This window comes from Fistularia commersonii, chromosome 10 (assembly GCF_037954325.1).
Source record: "Fistularia commersonii isolate RoL2024-O1a breed Wild chromosome 10, RoL_Fcom_v1.0, whole genome shotgun sequence".
In the NCBI taxonomy this organism is placed as follows: Eukaryota; Metazoa; Chordata; class Actinopteri; order Syngnathiformes; family Fistulariidae; genus Fistularia; species Fistularia commersonii.
The window spans coordinates 9,489,032-9,512,136 of NC_141293.1; the positions used below are offsets into that span (position 1 = coordinate 9,489,032).

Consider the following 23,105-nt stretch of genomic DNA (forward strand, 5'->3'; position numbering starts at 1 on the left):
GTTCTTTTATTTACTTGTATCTTGTCCACTATGAGAATCTGTTTCAGTGATTGAGGATTTTTAGACTGAATAGTGTCTTTTGCTCTTGGTGCCAGTTAACCATTGATGGACAACACATACATACATACATACACACATACACACACACATACACATATATATATATATATATATATATATATACACACACACACACACATAAATACACACATACATACAGTGGGGCAAAAAAGTATTTAGTCATGCAAGTCCATCCACTTAAAAAGACAAGGGAGGCCTGTAATTTTCATCATAGGTACATTTCAACTGTGAGAGACAGAATGTGAAAAAAAAAATCCAGAAAATCACGTCTGATTGTTAAAGAATGTATTTGCAAATGATGGTGGAAAAGAAGTATTTGGTCAAGAAAAAAAGGTAATCTCAATACTTTGTTATAGACCCTTTGTTGGCAATGACAGAGGTCAAAACGTCTTCACAAGGTTTTCACACGCTGTTGCTGGTATTTTGGCCCAATCCTCCATGGAGATCTCCTCTGGAGCGGTGATGTTTTGGGGATGTCCCTGGGCAACACGAATTTTCAACTCCCTCCAAGGATTTTCTATGGGGTCAAGATCAGGAGACTGGCTTGGCCTCTCCAGGACCTTGAAATCCTTCTTACGAAGCCCCTCCTTCGCTGTGTTTGGGATCATTGTCCTGCTGAAAGACCCAGCCATGATTCATCTTCACTGCCCTTGCTCAAAATCTCACAATAAATGGCCCCGGTTATTCTTTCCTTTACACAAATCAGTCGTTTTGGTCCCCTGGGGACCAAAACGACTGATCTGTTTCCACCCCTATGCTTCACAGTAGGAGTGATGTTGTTTGGATTCTTTCTCCTCAAAAAATGACAAGTTGAGTTTTAACCAAAAAGTTCTGTTTTGGTTTCATCTGACCATAGGACATTCTCCCAATCCTCTTCTGGATCATCAAAATGCTTTCGAGCGAACTTCAGAAGGGCCTGGACATGTACTGGCTAAAGCAGGGGGACGAGCCTACCACTACAGTTACTGATGGTAGCCTTTGTTACTTTGGTCCCATCTCTCTGCAGGTCATTCACTAGGTCCCCCTGTGTGGTTTTGGCATTTTTGCTCAGCGTTCTTGTGATCATTTTGACCCCACTGGGTGGGACCTTGCGTGAAGACCCAGATCGGGGGATATTCTCAGTGGTCTGGTATGTCTTCCATTTTCTAATAATTTCTCCCACAGTTATTTCTTCACATCAAGCTGGTTACCTATCGCAGATTCAGTCTTCCAAGCCTGGTGCAGGTCTACAATTTTGTTTTTGGTGTCCTTTCACAGCTGTTTGGTCTTGGCCATCGTGGAGTTTTGAGTGACTGAGATTGTGGACAGGAGTCTTTTGTACTGATAACCAGTTCAAACAGGTGCCACGAATACAGGTAAGATATGGAGAACTAAGGACCCTCTTACAAATGACGATACAGGTCTGTGACAGCCAGAAATCTTGCTTGTTTGTAGGAGACCAAATAGTTGTTGTCCACCATATTTGCAAATAAATTCTTTAAAAATCACATAGTGTGATTTTCTGGATTTTTTTTTCGCATTCTGTCTCTCATAATTTAAGTGTACCTATGATGAAAATTACAGGCCTCCCTCATTGTTTTAAGTAGAACTGGCACAGATGTTGGCTGACTAAATACTTTTTTGCCCTCCTGTATATGCATACATACCTGCATACATAAATGTATATACACACATACAAATATATACATCTATATACATTTATGTGTACATATATTCATACATACATATATACACCCATATATGTGTACATATACCTGCATATACATACATATATACACATATAGTGAATATATTGGTAGACAGATGCTGGAATCGGACCTGCCAGACAGGATGTCTCAAGGATGACCAAAGAGAAAATTTATGGAGGTAGTGAGAGAGGATATGAAGATAGTTGGTGTGAGACAGGAGGATACAGAGAATAGGGTTACATGGAGAAGATTTATTCACTGTGGCGAACCCCTGAAGGAGAAAACCAAAAGAAGAAGAATATATATATATATATATATATATATATATATATATATACATGCACACACACACATATATACATACACCTGTATATATACAAACATATTTACATGTGTATGTACATGTGTCTATATATATGTATATATATATATAAATAGATATGCATATATATAAATATATACACACATATACATGTATGTGCACATACATGTATATATACACATAAATAAACATCCATACACACATATTTATATATATATATATATATATATATATATATATATATACACGTACAGAAATACATATACACACATCCATATACAAATAAATACACACACACACACGCGCGCGCGTAATTAAAAATTTTACTCCTTTTTTTGACATAGTAAACAGCAGCGCTGGTATAGAATCATTAGAATTAGAAAGACATTGTCAAAGCATTATCCTGAGTTAGAGTTCGAAACAAAAAATTATGAAATTGAAAAATGCATTCATAATGACATACTTTAAACATTCATGTGCTACCCAACAACACATTAGGAAATCAGTTGTGTTATTTTTGAGCAGAAAGTATGGCAGCGTCGGTCTCTGTGTCAACCTCATTCATGCAGGAGTGTGATTATTTTCCAACTCATTTAAGTCACATAAAAGCCTTTAATTAATAAGGTCCCATCTATTCGTTGGATTCCCCTTCATACTTTGCTGAGCATTACTCCAAGCTCTACTGAAGCGAATCCCCTCAATTGAGAAGCGTCATGAGAGGCATTGGTAAACAGAAGGCACAAAATAAATAGTTCCATGTACATTCAGATCCACCCGACAGCGATTTCCTCCTTTCGAAATTGTCACTGCTCATAGGCTGCCAAGCCAATCCTGTGAAGGGTCTCTTCGCACAGAATGTCTGGCGCTATTAAGATATTCATTCAATCACCCAAAGTGCATTTAGTCATGGTCGTATTCTTTTTTTTTTATAAGATTAATGACAGAGGGTATGCAACTTTGGTCGCGTCTATTAGGTCCCTCAGCTTGACTACTTTTGCAAAGACATTGCAAAGTTTAACACATAGCTAAAAATCAAATGCCAGTTGGTCTGAGACAAGCCAAGTGTCTTTGTGCATTTATTTTGTTTAAAAAAAAAAAAACTCTGGCCGAGCTAACAAAATGTAGTAATTTTTTCAAAATTCAAGTGCAAGTCTGATAAAGGGCAAATCAATTATCCCTCTTCCGATGAAGCAGATCTCACCTCCAAAAAGGTTTTATCACCCCCATGGGGGATACATTCATGCTTTCCATAAAAAGACTGACTTAGGGACAGCAGTTCCAAGTTATGACAGCTTTTTTTTGAGTGCAGACACGTGTGTAGTCAGTCTTGCTCAGTTTATTGGATCATGTCTGACAGCTGTTTGTTTGTCAGTGGCGGGGGGGGCAGCTTTAGAGTGCTGTCTCCTGACATCTGTCATCATCTTGGTCTCCCTCTGTGAGCCTGTTGCTGGAAAGACACAAAAAAAGCATTTCATTGTTGAAACAACATGCAGAACAAGCGGAGCCTCTGACATGTAAAGCTACATTTAAGAACTTTCACACTATCAAATTCAACAGCCACTTAAATGCTGCTGTCAAACTCCTCTAAAGAAATATATACTACATATGAATCCCAAAACTGTCACTGATTCAGCACTAGACCACAGCAGCATGTGCACACAGAGGTACACAAAAAGCATGGTACGACAGTTGAAAACATAATAATCATATCAAAATGATGTGCTGAGCTCACATGTTTTGGATGAGTGAAGTGGGCAGGATGCCCATGGGGACGGGGCTGGGCATGCCTGTGAGCACCAACATGTGCGTTTCCAGGATGGTGATGATGTCTGGTGTGAACCATTGTAGGATGGTTCGGCACACGTGACCGCTGTTGCAAATGGTGGCGTCGCTGAGCCACAGGGATGTTAGCAGGGGGTCTGGGAGGCCGAGGTCCCCGACCTGGGGATTTCTCCTGGTTGCGCTCTCTGGGAAGGGTCTGAAATTGTGTGAGGTGAATCACAGGAGGAGGAGTTGGTGGGTTCTGAGTTCCTGCAGCAGGAGTTCGGGCCTCCGGTCCAGGGTGAAGCAGGGCGGCCTGAGTCTGCTGTTGCCGGTTCTGAAACGTTTGAGCCCTCTCAGTGTGTGCTCGCAACACCGCCTGGGTCAGTTGACTGGGATTAGTCTGGGCAGATGGGGAGGATACTGGAGCCGTTCCTCGTTGGCGAGGCTGACTGGCACCGTGAAGAACAGGCGCTGTCTGCGCGCCCAGACCTGGTGGTGCTGTTTGGGATGCTGCTACGCTTTGGTTCAGGGCCATGTGTACCTGTGCAAGATGATTAGGATCAGCCAGAACTCTTGTATCTGCACCCCAGTGTGCAGTCATTCCCTGCGTCATCATGGGTCCTTGTACTTGAGAAGAGCGTCCGACAGAGGCCTGCTGGCTCTGAAGTGGCAGTGCCTGAGGGCTACTCCTATGTGTGGGCTCTTGCCTGGAGGCAGGTTGGCTACCAGGCAGCTCTCTAATGTCCTGCTGAGCACTCTCTCTCTCTCTCTGCAAGTGGGAAGTCCTGTTTGAGTGGCGATCAGACTCCAGTCTTGGCAAATGAAGAGTGAATGAGCGCAGGGATTCAGCTGAGTGGTTCCTTGCGTGCCGGTCCAGTGATGGAGCATCACGCCTGGGGGTGCCTCTGCTTCTGGAAGTAGCTCGGCTTTGAGGTTCAGGCTGAGATCTAGTGTGATGCAGGGGAGGATGGGTGGTGTAGTCTGTGTTGTCCGAAACCAGTTCAGGTGATCGTGGTCTCCTGCCGCTGGGATATGCCGGGGTCCCTCGAAGGAGATCCCATGGCAACTGTCGACGGGAGGAGTCAGGAGGTGTATTTTGTGTCCAGGACTGTCTGTCAGGTCTGATCTGGGTCTCTTGGTCCTGCTGGTTGGTCTGTGTGTTTGCATGTCTCTGGGCAGGATTGTTTCTATTATGGTGTGTGTATCCTGTAGGGATAATATGAGGCTGATCTTGCTGACCAGTGTCTATGTTACCATTAATCCCATTGCTACCTGGATAGGCCTGCCCATTTTGCATTATGGGATTTGATTGCAGTCTTTCTATCAAAGTTTGTTGGGTTTGCAAAGGGACAGTATTGACTGCATTTGTTGAAGGAAAGGAGTTATCCTGATGTATCTGCTGGCCATGTGAATTAAGGCTGAAATGAATGGTGGGTATTTGCGTATTGTTGTTTGGCTGGGCGTTTTGTGGCAGTGTGTTAAGACTGACTTGGACTGCAGGGGGCTGGATACCACTGTGAGCTGTGCCAGTATGTATGATAATGTTGGGATTTTGTGGCTGTGTGTTTGCATTCTGAGCATCCGTGTGTGTGAAAGCTGGGTTGTCAATTCCATTGTGTGAATTATTGTTGGGAGCTGCATTGTGTAAGAGTCCATTTGAGCGGGTATGACCATTGTGGTGATGCATTCTCTGCAGCTGCAGTGTCTGTGGGTTGCTGCCACTTTCTCGCGTGGCAGAGTTGCGAGTTTGTGTGTTATGATGATAGAGGGGGGGCTGGAGACCTTGGCCCAAATCCCGTGCAACATGGAGTTGAGGATCTGGAGGCTATAATAGGAGCAGATGAAAAATGAGCATTGGGACAGAGGAGACAAAAAAGTAAAGATAGAATAAGAGGGTTAATTTTAGAACTCTTTCATGGACAAGATAAAGTCAAAATCAATGATGAATACTCTAATATCCGGAATAAAAGCTGCAACTTTTTTCACACGCTTTGAACACTGTGTCTAATTTATGGATTTTTTTAGGCTAACAAGCTTCATGCCAACAAAACATTTAGCCTTGTCACATTGGCCCAATGAAATTACAGTGAAATTATGAAGCTGTTCAATTCCGACTCTGAAGAAGACTACTTTAATGGTTTTTGTGCGCAGAAGGAAGACTGAGATAGCGATCAGCTGGAGTACGACAAAGCAGGGATAGAAAATGGATTGATGAATGGACGGTTCCTTGTGTTATTTATTATTAATCTTTTTCATCAGTCGTGTTACAGGCACTGTTCGGAAAAAAAAGCATTTCCAGTGCGTATTTGTGAATGTTACCCTATGTATTTAGTCAAAAGTTTAAAAAAAATGTTGCTGTGAAATATCTCATGTTACAATGTGGACACCTGCAGCTTATGTACAAGAGTGGCTTTATTCAGTGGGGAGAACTATTTGATAGGCTGCTGATTTTTCTGCTTTTCCCACTTTCAAAGCATGTAGAGGTCTGTCATCTTTATCATAGGGACTCTTCAATGATGAGTGACGGAATCTAAAACAAAAATCCAGGAAAACACATTGTATGATTTTTAGGTATTAATTTGCATTTTAATGCATGACATTAGTATTTAATCACCTACCAACCAATAACAATTGCAGCTCTCAAAGACCTATTAGTTCTTCTTTTTTGAGAAGCCCTCCTGTTCACCACTAATTACCTGTATTGACTGTGCCAGTTTGAACGCCTTACCAATATAAAAGACACCTGTTCTCACACTCAATCAAACAAACTCCAACCTCTCCACAACGGCCAAGACCAGAGAGCTATGTAAGGACATCAGAGATAAAATTAAAATATAAACCTGCACAAGGCTGGGATGGGCTACAGGACAACAGGCAAGCAGCTTTGTGAGAAGGCAACAACTTTGGCACAATTATTAGGAAATGGAAGAAGTTCAAGATGACCATCAAGCTCCCTTAGACCTTGGGCTCCATGCGAGATCTCACCTCACAGGGTATCAATGATCACGAGGAAGGTGAGGATCAGCCCAGAACTACACGGCTGGACCTGGTCAATGATTTTAAGAGAGTTGGGACCACAGTCTCAAAGAGAAGCATAAGTAACGCACGACGCCAAGGACAGTCATGAATTAAAATCCTGCAGCGCGCGCAAGGGCCCCCTGCTCAAGCAAGCACGTGTCGAGTCCCGTCTGAAGTTATGGCCAACAGCCATCTGGATGATCCAGGAGGGGGAATGGAAGAAGGTCATGTCGTCTGATGAGACAAAAATGAGCTTTTTAGTCTAAACATACCTGCTGTGTTTGGAGGGAGAAGAAAGATGTGTACAACCCTAAGAACACCATCCCAACCATGAAGCTTGGAGGTGGAAACCTCATTCTTTGGGGATGCTTTTCTGCAAAGAGGATAGGACGGCTGCACCGTATTGAGGGGAGGATGAATGGGGCCATGTATCACAAGGTCTTGGTCAACCGTCCCCTTCCTGCAGTTAGAGCCTTGAAGATGGGTCGTGGCTAGTTCTTACATCATGACAGCAACCCGAACCACACAGCCAGGGCAACTAAGGAGTGGCTCCGTAAGAACCATATCAAGGTTCTGGAGTGGCCTAGCCAGTCTCCAGACCTGACCCCAATAGAAAACATTTGGAGGGAGCTGAAAGTCCATATTCCCCAGCGACTGCCCCAAAACCTGAAGAATCTGGAGAAGATCTGTATGGGGGAGTGGGCGAAAATCCCCGCTCCAGTGTGAGCAAAGCTGGCCAAGAACTACAGGAAACGTCTGATCTCTGCAATTGCCAACAAAGGTTTCTGTACCAAATATCAAGTTCATTTTTTTGATGTATCAAATACTTATATCATGCAATAAAAAGCAAATTAATTACTTAAAAGTCGTACAATGTGTTTTTCTGGATACTATCACTCATAATTGAAGAGTATCTATGATAAAAATTACAGAACTTCACATGTTTTGCAAGTGGGGTGGAGGTGTGTGCTCGAAAGGAGAGGAATGAAGGTTAGTCGCAGCGAGACAGAGTAGATATGTGTAAATGAGAGGAACCCCGGTGGAACGGTGAGGCCACAGGGAGTGGAGATCAAGAGGTTGGAGGATTTCACGTGCTTGGGGTCAACAGTCCAGAGCAACGGAGAGTGTGGTGAGACCAGCGATGCTGTATGGCCTGGAAAACAGTTACAATGACCAAAAGGCAGGAGGCAGAGCTAGAGGTCGCAAAGATGAAGATGCTAAGGTTCTCTTTGGGAATGACCAGGATGGATAGGATCGGGAATGAGTATATCAGAGGAACGGCACATGTTAGATGTTTTGGAGAGAATGTCAGAAGGTCAGACTGAGATGTTCAGTCATGTACAGAGGAAAGATAGTGATTATATGGGTAGACGAATGCTGGAATTGGAGCTGGCAGGCAGGAGGTCTCGAGGAAGACCAAAGAGAAGATTTATGGATGTAGTGAGAGAGGATATGACGGTAGTTGGTGTGAGAGAGGGGGATACAGAGAATAGCGTTATATTGAGAGGGTTGATTCGCTGTGGCGACCCCTGACGGGAAAAGCCAAAAGGAGAAAAAAGATATGTTTTGCAAGTGGGAAAAGATGAAAAATCAGCAGTGTATCAAATACTTGTGTATGTACACATATTTATTTGCTTTTTTTTTTCAGCCAGTGCAGCTTATATTCGGGTGCACTCAACAGTCTGCAAATTACGGTAATATGTAAACTTAGAGGCTCACTATTGGCCTGGTGTTGTCTGTCTTTGGCACAAGTACAGCGCCCCTTTGTCTTTGTCGACCTGAAATGACAAAAACAATTCATACATGAGTTCAGAAGTAATGATATTTGAGCGCTTGTGTAGAAACACACACATACAGCATGTGCTCCCCATTGTGGGACCAATAAAGTCAATCTTTAGCCTTATCTTTCAACCAAAAGCAGGGAAAGGAGACAAATTAATGTTGACCTATGAAAAAATGTATTAAAAAAACTTACGCCGTCGTCTTCTCACAAGACAGATAATGAGAATAATGAGAATGATGAGTATGAAAAGAAAGCAGCCAATAACAATCCCAACCACTTCTCCAACGTTGAGACATGTGCCTGAAACACAAATAATGGTGTCAAGGGTCATGTTGTGTCAAATAAAGCTTCAAAAATACCTCTCATGAAAAGTACAACATGCTGTCCACTACTATAGACTTTTTGGAAAATGGACCTCCTTCAAGAACTTAGAGAAAGCATAGATTTGTTCTTAGAATCATTGTCCAGGTAAAAAATGTAATAAACTGGCTGTTATTCAGAGCAATAAAACCTCAATGCTATGTCGGGAATTGTGCCCAGTTCATTTCTTTAACTTTAAGCACTGACATATATTTCAAATTCTTATTCATTGATACCCCGAATCACATTTTGGGTTACAAATTCGTGTCTGCAGAATTTCACATCTTCTCACTCCTCCTGTTAAAATCAGGGACGAAGAGACATTTCTTGCAAACAAGATTTATTTTAACACCTTTTCTTTTTCTTTGAGAATTTAGTTAGAAAAGGTTTTAGACACAACAATCAAGTTTAGATTTACAGCTTAATGGCCCATCCATTGCACCGCTACACTACAAAATAAAATAAGTAGGTGACTTGAAATAACAGGTTTTTTTTTTAGTCCAAGGATGAAATCCTAAATTCTTTCTCAGTATTCTATTAATGGAGCTCCATGTCAACTTCACCCAACCCTATATGGACTTTTGTTGTTGACATTAATTTTGAATAGGTGGGTTTCATGACATAAATGTGGGACATTTCAGGCTGGATTCATATCATAAATGTGGGACATTTATTTGTGTTTCCTGACTATATGAGTGTCTAATGACTGATATGCTGAGGAAGCGAAATTTAAAATAAAACACACAATGAGTCCACAGTTTTGTTTTGTTTTTTTTTTTTTTTTTAAAAAGAGACTTGCATTATGCAGGGAGAGAGAGCATATGTGTGTGCTTAGCCTCATTTCAATTTCATGAGAACTGTCTACAGTGAATCTGGGCTCTGAGGCATTTGCTTTTTTGAGTCCAAATGCAAGGCTTATTCTACTGTTAAAGGGCAGGAAATACTTTAACAGCCAGTTTTGGGGCCAGGCTTTCAGCTGTGATGGTTCACATATAGGCATGGGTGTTCCCACATGGATCGCAACATTTGGTCTGTGTGTGTATGAGTGAGTGAGAGAGAGAGAGAGCTCTTAAATGACTTTGACCAGTCACCAGATCAATCTCCCAGGAGACATTCTGTCGTACAGACAGGTGCGCAGACGGACTCCTGCACCAATCCCCACCACTATTAGTCACAGAGAAGTCAATGTCCCCCATAACTCACCGACGACGACCAGGTCTGTCCCCTGCTCTGACGTTTGGTCTGTGATAGCGTTACGGGCCACGCATACATACTGGCCGCTCTCATCCGTTGTGAGCGGCTGAAGAGTGAGCACGCCGCTGTCGGGTTGGCTCGATGCAACTGTCTCGCCGTCGTTTTGCCATGTGAAGAGGGCAGGGGGAAGCGAGTCAGACATACAGGTGAGGCGCACAGTCTGTCCCGCCAATACATCACCTCCTCCAACACACTCTTTAGGACTGTCCTTGGTCAGCACCGGGGTGTCTGGGCCATCTGGTTTAGGGATGAGAGAGAGAAAAGACCTTCGTATCACTTGAGTGCATTTTGAGCTCCATCCATATATCCATTGTCCACCGCTTATCCAACTCAGGGTCACCGGGGATGCTGGAGCCCATCCCAGCTGCCATCAGGCAAGAGGTGGGGTACACCCTGGACTGGTCGCCCAATTAACCTTTTTCAGACTGTGGGAAACCCCACACAGACAGAACATGCAAACTCCACACAGAAAGGTCACCTGTCGGAATCTAACCAGGTTCTTTCGTGCTGTGAGGCTGAATGACTAACCACTGTGCCACCGTTCCGCCCTCATTTTGAGCTAAAGGGGTTTAATCTTATTTCAGTGCTTAGCTAAAATAATAGCACCACAATTTCTGAAATGATGCTATACCAAATATCATTACGCCGACTGTCTCTTCAATTTTGATGTTCAGAAAAGTCAAATTTACTGTATAGTTAACTAGTTTTTCTACTAAGGGTCAAAATGCATTTCAAATCTCACATGGATGTTAAATGTGTCATTGGGAGAGAAGTCAGTGCTGCCTGCTGTTAACAACATTTTGGGTTTGGACTATGATTTAAATATTAACCTTTTAAGTGTACTCCAGCTTTAATTTCAAGCTACATTAGGCCAAAAAAACTGCAACTGGATTATAAGATGCTGTGGGAGGTTGATTAACTGATCAGTTGAGTTAGAAAATGAACCGGCATTGTCAGTATCTGATGAGTTGTCGAAATATTGTGAATCGTGAAAATATGAAATTCCACTAGCTTCTCAAATGATATATTTTCTGCTTTTAATTTATTCTATCAGGTTTAGGACTTGAACGCTAAACAGAGTGGCCAGCTTTCTGTTCCCCAGTCATTCAAGGAATGTCTCATCCCAGACTTCCTCACGATCAGGGGGCACATGACGCACACTGATAAATTCAGTGTCAGACAAAAGTTTCCGATTTACAAAACAAGTTTTAATTTTGCATTTATCCATAATTTTGGACTCACAATACATATTTTCCATTGCTTTTAAAACAGAACAGATTTCCAATGAGGAAAAAATTAAAAAAAAAAAAAAAAAAGCAATTTGAGACAAATGAGGCAGCTGCACAAGAAGCCTTTCAAAAAGAATGACAGGTATCTGAGGCCCGTGCCGTGCACTGTAGGCAATGTGGATTTAGCAGATAACTTACTGCTATTTGTATTGGCTACAGTAGATTAACATTCACTTGTCTTGTTGGGTGCAAACTCACAATAAACTGTGAGGCTCCTTCTGGCTGTGCCGACACTGACAGGGTTGCTGACGGTACATGTGTAGTCACCAGAATCACTCCTCCTGGCTGGGTTGATGACCAGGGAGCCTCCAGAGATGGTGATTCTGGAGTCAGCGATGATGGCGGTGCCTCCTTTACCCCACTGTACCGTAATCTCTGTTCCTGCTGTCCATGTGCACCTCAGGGATATATTTCTTCCCTCCACCGCAACTGAGGGCACAAACAGACTCACGCCAGCAACTCCATCTATGAATAGGGTAAAATAAACATATAGATACAAACATCACTCAAAAAGATTATAAAAGCACAACGACTGAGACAAGATCGTTAACAAATGCGGGGTCTCACGATTGTTGGACTGACACAACAGCAGAGACGGGTTTTATGTTTCTGTTGAGGATAATTTGTTATAATCAAAGCCAGTGAGAGCTCGGAAGGGATAAGACTCGATAAACACACAGATGGCGAGTAAGGGGGTAGACGCTACGAGCGCTTGCTGAGACGCCTGATGGCGGGCAGCCAAAGTAAAATAATTGGAGAAGGAGCAGGGACAGACAGGGCTCTGACTTGGAGATCTATAGTAAGAATGGCAAACAAAGAAAAATCAGCATGTGTAGTCAACAGCTCTCTTCGCTCACATTTTTGCCTCGGACACAGAGTAGTGAAGTGTCACTTCCTTCAAGAGAAAGCTTGAGGATTTGGTCAAGGACATGATTGTTGGAGGATGTGATCTTCCTGTTTTTTATGGTATGGAGGGATGAAACCTCTCAGCAATAATAGACTAAAGTTTCTTACAATTTGGTAACCCTTTCACCCCATTAGCACTCGCACGAATAGGGATGAGAGGGACTGTATGTCATCCCTGTAGCGACGGCTGATCAAAATAAGCTGTTCAGGCCCCTTTCAGTACTGTATGAAAATTAATGCAAACATCGGATGTATTGCATGTAAATGTACTGCTAAAGTTAGAATAATACAATATCAAGCATCAAGAAGCATGGGAGCTGCATATCAAACATGTTTAAATTATTCAGAAATCCCTGAGCCAGAAGCTTTATCCCCTCTTCCATTTTCATTAATTTTACCTCGCTTACTGTGGGTCACTAATTTCATTAGACCTCCTACACTAATACTCTTACTCCCCAAATCATCCCTCTTTTCTTTTTTTCTTTTCTGTTCCTCCTTTACATTATTACTTTCCTAGAACTCTCCACACCCCATCACCCTGCCTACCTTCTCTTCCTTGTCTTTCCATCTAAGTTGCCTCGCAGACCATCCTTCATATCTTACCAAACACACTCAGCTCTATCGATCTGGAGTTTGAAACCAGGCCCGTGGATTCGAAGGGGACCACCTCCACTTTATAGCTCCCTGCATCTCGGAGTTGAGCGCCTCCAATCCTGAGCTGGTTAGCAGCAATGGTGATCCTGCCCGCAAACTGTGGCACCTCATTCAATGTCGGATTTCCTCCAGCCCACAGACCTAGTGTGATGTCCTGATAGAGCCATGTCATGACCAGGACATCTGGCACCGTCAGAACCGTGAAAACGATCTCGGTACCAGTTTGAACGAGCAATGGATCTGTCAGGAACTGGATCTGCACCGGGTTCTGTGCCAGTAATACAGCAGAGAAAAGAGCTACAATGGAAAAGAAAAGAAACATAGAAACAATACAAAGAATTAAGGTGGTAGTGCATAGGAGAGCATGTTATATATTTGCAATTTAATATTAACTTCACCCTTTAGAAAAAAAAAAGTCTTAAAAGGATACCCCATCTTTTTCAACTGTTGTTCCTTAAAGTAAAGTAACAAGATGATTTTTCAGTCTTGAAAATATCCACTGTTGACCCTGGGGGTCAAATAATCTAGAACAAAACACCTTTAGGGCACCGCTACCTTTCCTTGAGCCCTTTGCCCCGGCACCACAGCCTTCTCTATCCCTTTCATCCCCGAGCCTCCTCTGATCCTGCTGGATCCCTTCTTCTCTTCAAAATATCCCCAGGAAAGAGCAAACCTCTGAGCAGAACTACTGCTGAGGACAAAAGAAAAGGCACGTGGTCGCCAGCTCCATAAAGTTTGACTCAACCCCCCTAATCAGTAATCGAAAATGACTATTAAAACAGGCCACCTCTTTCAAACCATTTTCAATACATAGTTAAAATTTACATTCGGAATCTTTATCTTGCTATGTGCAAAAGTAAGAAGTAGAAATTCTATTTGTAGTTACCACGCTAGGTGTCACAGCAAATAAAAGTTGCAAAAATGTACGGCAATTGTAATTAGTTATTTCTAATTCTAATTCTAGTTATTAGAATGAGTACTCATGGTAATAGTTTTAAAAGTAGCAGAAGCTTGAGCAGTAATAGCAACCGCAGCAAAAGGAGTAGGACAAGTAGCGGTAAAGACATTTTTTTTTAAAGTTGCTGCCTTTGCTGCAGAGCATAATGGGTCATTTCTCTGCCACGTTTAAAAAGTGCACAATCACAAATTTTATTTATTTAGATGTAGGGAACAGTCATTTAGACTTTGCACTTCCAATTGTCTCTTCTTCGGCAGACGGATCTAACTCACAGTTATGTCCTACGTCACATGTACCCATCTGGTCTGTATATACAAAAATGATATTATTCGATATATGTAAATGTAATTATTTGAGATATATATATCTCAAATAATGTAATATAATAATAATGTAATAATGTAATATAATAATGTAAAATAATTACATTTTGTGCGTTTGTGTATGTGTTTGTATACACACACACACACACACACACACACACACACACACACACACACACACACACACACACACACACACACACACACACACACACACACACACACACACACTCTGTATTTTTTTAAGATCAGGTCAGGACATGAAGTTTCCATAATTTATTTCTATACTGAAGTATGTGATATTTTTCATAAGATATCTTAAAAGTTGTATTACTGCAGAGAACAAACAGAAGTAAAACCGAATGGCGCAAGAAACGGGTTTCTCTCTTTTTCAGACTGAAAGTAATCCCATGCTAGAAGTCTATTATCTGTGTTTGTTTCCGATCACAACTGTGTTGATATCATAATTGCTGTTTCCTTGTCTCGGGAACTGAACGAGTGAGGGATTCCTCTCTTTCCAGAATCACTGATATAAAGAATCGTACTCTTTAGAAATTGAGTGTTGGCACTCATATCTTTTTGTATCTGGGCACTGGTCAATTCTGTTGAAGTTAGAAATTTAGGCAAGAAACCAAGCATGAATCTCCTCTGCTCTTTCACTGGTTTATGAAGCGAACATGTAACAATTGACCAGCTAATGTATTAGACTGAAAGCAAATCAATATACTGCTGATCTGTCTCACTGGACAGCTTTCGTGCATTTCCTCTGGGCCCCAAAAATGTAATAACAGAACAACAATGAGATTTTCTGCCCTGGAGCTCCTTTCCTAACATGATCATTTGAAAGAATGTATACGTTTTCACTTTGAAATATAACTGGCTACTTGAGACAGAAAGAAAAGATAGATGGATCAGAAACGAGGAGTCACAGGATGAGGTACAGTGTGGATGGGCCAACCTATAGATGACATAGTTTTCTGAATTTCTTAACTCTCTCAATTTACCTAATAATAATTATTGCTGTTTTTCCTGTGAGGTTTCAGTAATAGAGATGTTTGCCTTGTTTCTACTACAATGGGCAATACAGTGAGATTAAGAATACTGCAACAATAATACCATGAGATTTATTTTTTAATGTCCTGGAAGAAATGATGGCTTGGATTATGATTTGTAAAGGGAAATTGTGATCAGCATAATGTCTGTTTGTCTCTGAAAATGTCTCAGATCTAAATCCTGAACTTAAAGTTACATTTTATTTGTGGAAAATTTGCATTCGTGGAAATTGTTTGAATACATCAAGTAACCCTCTGCAGTTTCTGAACATCCCAGATCTCCATGTTATTCTTATAGTGCCATGTTTCATGTAGTTATTTCTCCAATATGGGAGAAATTCACACTCTCTGGATATTTGCATCCGGGCCAGAATCAAAAAAAAACTGACTTGCCCCGACATTGATTTGAATATGTGACAACACTGGATAAAGTTCTTAGAAAAAAAATTATCTACAGATAGGACCTGGATCATCAAAGTTGATAAAGGATTATTCCTTAAAGTCTAGAAAACCAAAAATCAGACACAATTGAAGCAGGTGAAAGGTGTAAGGGTTACATTACATAATCAACGGTTCACTTCCATGGTGAAGTGTGCTGGTGATAGAAAAACAGCTCTTGGGTTGCGTAAACCTCAATCCACCATCAGAAAACCACTGCTGAAAAATTTAATAAGTTGCTCTACTAAATATGATGCATTTAGGAACCAAATCTGTCAAAGACACTGTCTTTAGCTCTGTTGTGTAGGTGAACCATGCTAAGCAACATTATTCAGTCAGTCATTCTGTTGCCGATATTTCAATGAGATATTCAGGGAGGAAGAAAGAACAGTAATATTTTTATTGGCACTTGTGACCAGCCCATGTATTATGCTGCTATGTCAAACAATGCGTCTGTCTTTGGGTGTTTCCTGATGTGTCTTCCAAAAATAAAGGGGACTTCTTCCCTCAAATAGTGAGCCAGACCTCTGCTTGTCAATTAGCCCTAAAAATACTTATCTAAATTAATTCTCAAGAAGACATTTATTGCTCAAAAAACAGGCTACAGACTTAATCTGATGACAGTCATACCATGACATCTGATCTGAGAAAGAAAAAAAACTCCGGATGGATGAAAATATTGCAGGAAAGTACTGTATAATACAGTATGTGATTTGAGTGTATGAGTGAGTGAGTGAGTATGTGAGTGTGTGAGTGAGTGTGTGTGCACATGTGTGCACTGCCCCTTTACATTTCCCTGGGTGGTCTTCATGGCTCAAACTGCTCATTCTAACAATCCGTTTGCTCTGCTTATTATGAACCAACCTTTCTGGAAATGTAGAACATGTCTTATTCTCTAAAAGGACATTTGTCTAAATCATACGCAGCATGCTGCAGGCTCTCTGAACAGAAACAGTACAAGGCCTTTGAACTGTGTAGGTTGAATCTGATTTTTTTATACATCAATTTTCTATAGACAGCAGAGAAATGAGTATTTAATTATATGAAAACGCTGCTGATTATTACTTTAATTATTATCTTTCACGCATGAAAAGCAAGCTTTAGTCAAGGAACAAATTAAAATATCATTTACATTCCCGGTGCTAATTTTCCATGCTTATTTGCTGCAGCAGCACAAATAACGTAGATCTTTGCTGCTTGATCCCTCTCATTTTCACAGGGCCAACACAGTTTAATGCTAGGTTAGGATGAGACATCGGAAATTCTGGATGGGAAAATTGCTACGGTAATGATAGATACTGTACTTCTGTGCCAATTATGTAGGGTTTTAAAAACATTGAATGCATTTCCACAGTTTGAGACAACAGATTCCATTCTGTACTTTCTGAGTCAACAAGTGAGCTGAAAACATACAATTACTAATCCAGCTCCTAGTAGTTGAGCCTTCTTGATGGAGGTGATTATTTGTGAAAAATACATTGCACAGGATGCTAATTTCCAAGGCAGCTTCTTATTTATTGTTTTAAATACTGTTATGGATAAGCTTGAGAAATCCAGTGACTGCTGTAAAAGTGTAGCTGACAACAAGAGACAGACCATGTGACTGCTAGGAAAGACAGCTAACAGGAAGGAAAGACTCCATGGGTCTCTCATGGACTAGCTATCCATGATAGCAGGCAGGCTCCAACACTTGCTAAGTGATCTAAAAACACCCCTCATTGCTACGAAAAGTCCAAACAGGAAAACACCCCTAGTGAGAGCGGGGCCGGAAGATGACTCAATGGCTAACAACCCAGTACCTGGCCCTGGAATGAACAAGACAAAAACCAAATCAGCACCATCGGCTGAAGGACCAGAGCTCCAAGTATGTAACTGTGGCTGGTCCAAGGTAACATTCATCAGAGGCCTAAGAATACATGAAGGGTGGATGAAGCTTGAAGAACTAGAGGCCGGGACCTCACATTGACAAGTATCTTTTGAGAGACAGGTAAAGTCAGGTGAGTGAAGCTTAGCGTCAGGACTCAAGAAAGAGTGGGAAACAATTGATGCAGATCAAGATCCTGACAGAATCAGCGGATCACTGGAGAAGAAACTGGAGAAAATTGGCGCTCTTATCTACTTCCACGGAGCAGAAAGATAGATTCAGGACAAAAAAGGTAGGAAATCAACAACTCATCCCATGTTCAGAAGGCAGAAAGAGATGCAGCTTCTTGTTAAAGAGAGAAAGGAGCTGATGAAGCAATGGAAGAGAGCTTCAGTAGATGAGAAAGTGGACACTGACCTCCTGCAAACACAATTGAAGGAATGCTTTGGGAGACTGCGAAGAGCTGAAAATCTCAGGACTCGACACGAAGGGAAGGAAAGGGCGAGAACAACATTCTACAGTGATCCCCTTCGGATTTGTGAAGGGACTCTTCACAAAGGAGAGATGTGGGTCACTGAAGGTGCTTAAGAGGGAGTTGGTGGACCACCTGAAAACAACTCACACAGACACCCAAAGATTTGTACCAAAGGAGATACGATCAGATATGACACCTATTCCTTAACCAGGATACCAACTGGACAACAATCCAGGCAAGGGCAGCTTCAGCTCCCGGACCAAATGGGAGTTCCAAATGGCGATTATCCGAGCCTCCAAGTGGGTTGTGGGAGGTGAACGGCTTTATCTGGGCATCGCCTACCACCTATTCATGCCTACATGGATGATTTGACCACCTTGACCTCGACCGTTGCATGCACTAAACGGCTAGTGAGAAAACTTCAGGTCAACATTGACTGGGCAAGGATGAAGTTCAACCCAGTTAATCCAGGAGCATATCCATCGTCAAGGGAAAACTTGTGGACCAGAGGTTCCACATCAAGGAGACACCCATTACCTTGGTATCAGAGCTGCCAATTCACAGTCTAGGCCGCTGGTACAATGTAAGCCTCAAAGACTAAGACCAGAGTGATCAGCTGAGGAGAGAAACCATCAAGGACCTTGTCAGCATAGACAAGACCTTATTTCCTGGGAAGTTAAAACTGTGGTGCCTGCAGTTCAGATTGCTCCCCCATCTGATGTGGCCCCTCATGGTCTACAAGATCCCCATGACCAAAGTTGAGAAGATTGAGAGGACAATCAGTTCATACATCAAGAAGTGGCTTGGCCTCCCGCGTTGCCTCAGCAACATTGGCTTGTATGGACATGATGCCCTGGATTTGCCTGTCTCAAGCCTCATAGAAGAGTTTAAATGCATCAAAGTTAGCAAAGTGAGGCTGAAGATGACCCTGACTGAGTCCCAATGTGACAAGATTCGATTGACTGCTCCCAGACTGGCAACTGGGAGAAAATGGATCCCATCTGAGGCCGTACAGCAAGCAAAATCTGCTCTCAGGCACGGAGACATTGTAGGCCAGGTGGAGCATGGAAGAGGTACAAGTTACAAGTTGAACATACTTTGTCAATAAAGCAGATTTGGATTCTGATTTGTGTAGGGACTGTCAAGTCGGGGATTTTAATCACTTGGTGCCCCCTGTTGGACAGCGGCCCTGGGCAGCCAGTATGTAAATTAAAGAAAACAGGGGAGATAACATAGGGTAGAACACAGGGTAGAAAACATAGATTTGACTCCTGTTTTATTTGAGTATATTTATATTCAGAGGGTGGGGATAGGCAGTGGAGCTGAATCAGCCTTATGGCATTCGGGAAATTTGTCTAAGGACATGTGAGTACAATTAATTCATCCTTAAGTTTTCATGAGATTAGAAGGAATCTGAAATAAACTCTTACTGGCATGAGCACAGTCCAAGGATGACACTATTACCATAAGAATGTCATACACCCACATTGCAGGATCTCGCCTCAAAGCTCACAGCTGAGGAATATCAAAGGAGCGACATTTTTAGACTACATTGTGATTAGATTGTTTTGTTGCTTTAAATGTAATTTTGTTTTCTCACAAAAATACTGGTTGATGACTAACCTTTTCAAAGGTGTACAATTGAGAGGGATAAGAAATGCTACAGGAGCCACTTTTCTTGCATGAGCATCAACCTTGGAGCCTATTATTACTGTGCTTATTAAAAAAAACAAAAAAACCCTCAACACAATCCATCCATGTCAAAAAATGACAATTAGCATAATAAATAGAACCAAGCAACCACCAAGGCAGAGGTGTCAAACTCAAATTAGCTCGGGGGCCCTGCTGGTGTTGCCCTCAGATGGGAGGCGAGAATGTGTCCATGAAAGAAAATGCAAGAAAGAGCAATATTTTGGAAATGGTACTTAAAAAAAAAAAGACAATAAATTAAAAACAGTGCAGGTTTCTTTGCTGTCAGAGAAACCTGAACTGTCTTCATCAATGAAAAATGTACATGTGTGATATTTTGTCTTTTCTTGCCTGACTCACTTGCTAGCCTGCTTTTCTTTTCCCACTTTTCTAGTGGCTAGGTTCAACATTTGGGGGTTAGACTATTCCTAAATTGGAGAGACAACAGGAAGGGAGACAGATTTCTTCTTCAGCTTTAATGTCCACACTTCCGCAACAACGTCACATCCTTGTTACTAACCATATGTCCATCAACAAACAAACAAGAGTAGAAGAGCTCACACTAAGGGAATGAAGGGTGTATATAAGAAATAAATAAAATCACACAGGTAAATTCAGTAAGTCGTTTACTGTTTTCTAACCATGCTGCAAATATTCGAAAATGAAAATATAGCTAATTATTAGCAGCACGAATATGCAATTTTGTAAACTATATAAACATTGTAAAATACTTTTTAATTAATCAAAATACATTAATTAACTTCACTCGTAAATGCCACACTTGTTTCATGAAGAGCCGCATTCAAGTGGTATTAACCAAATGGAACGAGTGTTATACTGGGATTGTGTGGTGTTACACATTTGTATATATGAGAGCCAGATGGAGGGGTTGGTGAGATTATCAGTCATTCAAAATTACTTAAGGCCTCAGTCATTGTGAATTAGTGTGAGAACCGAGATTTACAAAGTCCGCAAAGACACCATGTCACTCTGCAGTCTGTGCACAGATGGGAATGCAGCCGTGCAGGTTTGAGGGGAGGTTGAGACGAGCTTGCTGCTTGAAATGCAATTGTCTCACAGACGTGCCCAGCATTAAAAACAAAACACATATAAATAAATAAATACTCCCCATCCCGCACTCTCAAGAATACACTCCACCGACCCACTTTACACACTTCTTCTGTGAACCGCTCTTCAGCGGGAGAAAAAAAAATAGTATCTACCTGTAAGCAAGAGGCTGAGGAGCAGAGGTTGTCCCATATCTTCACTCGAGACGGTCTGCAGTAAATAAACAACCATTAAACGATGTAAGACATCATTAAAAGGCAGGAGACACCATAAAACGACAAAAGAACTTTGGCCGGGAGAAGTTAAAACGCTTTGAACTTTCTGTTTATCGCGCCTGACTTAAAGGCAACGGAGGTACACTGTTCTACTGGGTCGCACCTGACCAACCAATAAATTAATAAAAACATAAATATAAGCCAACACTTTCCTATATAAGACAAGGAGTTACAAATACTAATCTAACTACTCTCCTGTCGTATGAGTTTTCCCTGTATAAATAGATAAAGGTTTGTTTCCTTTTTAACTTTCAATGTGTCAACTTCCTGTTTCTCCGCCGTCACCTGCCAAGGACTCACCTGCTTTCTTAAAGGGGCCGCAGCACCTGACTGCAGACCCGCGCCAGATGTCCCCGCACCTGAAGAAGCAATGAGGAAATAGTGATTCTCTTATTGACGCCTTTTTGAATTGACTCCACATGTTTCCTGTGAATGCTGTTGAAAATATGGTATAGTTTCCTATCTGTCAATGAATTTAGCAAATTCATCAGGGAATTTATTCAGCTTTTTCAGTGGCTTGCATGAAAATAAACCTTATTGTTCTTAGTATGGATGCATGGTGCAAATAGTAAACAATAACAAGACATTTGATTTAATTGTAATTTTTTGGGAAAAAAATGATCTTATAAGGAATTGATGAGGTAAAAATGAATGGATAACAAATTAAAACAGTCTAATTTTTGTATTTTACTGCTTCTGTTAATGTGATGACTTCTCGTGAACCAAAGCTGGAAATGAAACTGTTTGGACCAAATTCTTATTGAAGGAACAGATGTTGAGACAGGGGCAGAGTGTTACTCCTGGGCTGATGTATTAGTGCCACCCACTGGTTAAATTCCTCCTAAATAGCATTCATCTCTAGACAGGAACTCTTGGGAGCCACAGCTGCAAAGTCACTGATTTTTTTTTTTTTTTTTTTCATAAATAAATGAGCAGATTTATAATCGGTGTGTAGTTACTCGTTATATTCATGTCTGGGGACGTATGGAGTGAAAGGCTGCAGAGCTCGCCCCTGAATAATTGATGTCATTATGTTTCACTGCTCACTCATGAAAAAGGGGTCTGTAGTTAACAAAAACAATCTCCTCTCAAGGTCAGTCTTCACTGTTGTTCTGGACTTTTTTTTTCTTAAACTGCATTTTAATATGTCCCACTGACCGAAGTTTTTGAATTTAAGTTTTCAAGAAATAAGAGTCTTTGCAATTGAATCGGGTTACTGGGCCCGGGAGGGGTGACTGGATAGGTGCTTTGTTAATATGAATACACACGCTGAAAATTGTACACAGCTTTTTGGAAATGAATGACAAAGCTATGTGTATTTCACATTGACAGGGGAGAAGATAGAAATCCCTGAAAACAAACCCCCAAAGATTGGCTCATGTATCAGACTGTGAAGTTGGGGATTTTCTGTCAGAATTCCAGGAGAATTTATATAAATGGCTGAGTTTCCCCTTGATGCACTGGAAGGGGGACAAAAAACAAAAATTAAAGTATCGCTTTTTTCTCCCAATTCGAAAAGGCAAGACAATGTGTTGTGACCACGAGGTGAATAGTGTCACAGCTGGACAAGAACAGGGGAACACAAAGCCTATTTTGTATGACAGAATTCAAACATTGTCGACCGCTTCCCTTTAGAAGAATTTTATCAATGTTTACAAATAGTGCAAAAACAGTGGTGTGAAAATCCAAAATCCACGATGTCGCATTGTTGTGGGAGCATGTGCTTGGATACTGTTTGGGGGGTGGGGGTTGAAGAGTGTTGGTTTAACAATGGATTCATTTGGAGGCGGGAGGAAGTCCCTACAGTACAGAAAACTGTGGGAGTTCAGGAACTGGACGCCATC

The 23,105-nt window shown here is 41.5% G+C and overlaps 1 protein-coding gene across 3 annotated transcripts; it reads right to left on the minus strand.

The window, feature by feature from the left end:
- Positions 1–2,375: 2,375 nt before the first annotated feature.
- Positions 2,376–21,569, minus strand: LOC147230330 (uncharacterized). 3 transcript variants are annotated; one of them, XM_086154366.1, is made up of 9 exons: positions 21,562–21,569; positions 21,142–21,196; positions 13,069–13,416; positions 11,758–12,024; positions 10,220–10,507; positions 8,849–8,956; positions 8,593–8,651; positions 3,824–5,680; positions 2,376–3,538 (listed from the first exon to the last, which is right to left on the minus strand). In XM_086154366.1, exons 2-9 carry the CDS (start codon positions 21,176–21,178, stop codon positions 3,509–3,511), a joined length of 2,994 nt encoding a protein of 997 aa, XP_086010492.1. In that variant the 5' UTR covers positions 21,179–21,196; positions 21,562–21,569; the 3' UTR covers positions 2,376–3,508. The 3 variants fall into 3 exon arrangements, with proteins under 3 accessions (XP_086010492.1, XP_086010491.1, XP_086010494.1); XM_086154365.1 differs by lacking the exon at positions 21,562–21,569 and having other exon boundaries at positions 21,142–21,499; XM_086154368.1 differs by lacking the exons at positions 13,069–13,416; positions 21,562–21,569 and having other exon boundaries at positions 21,142–21,499.
- Positions 21,570–23,105: the final 1,536 nt, after the last annotated feature.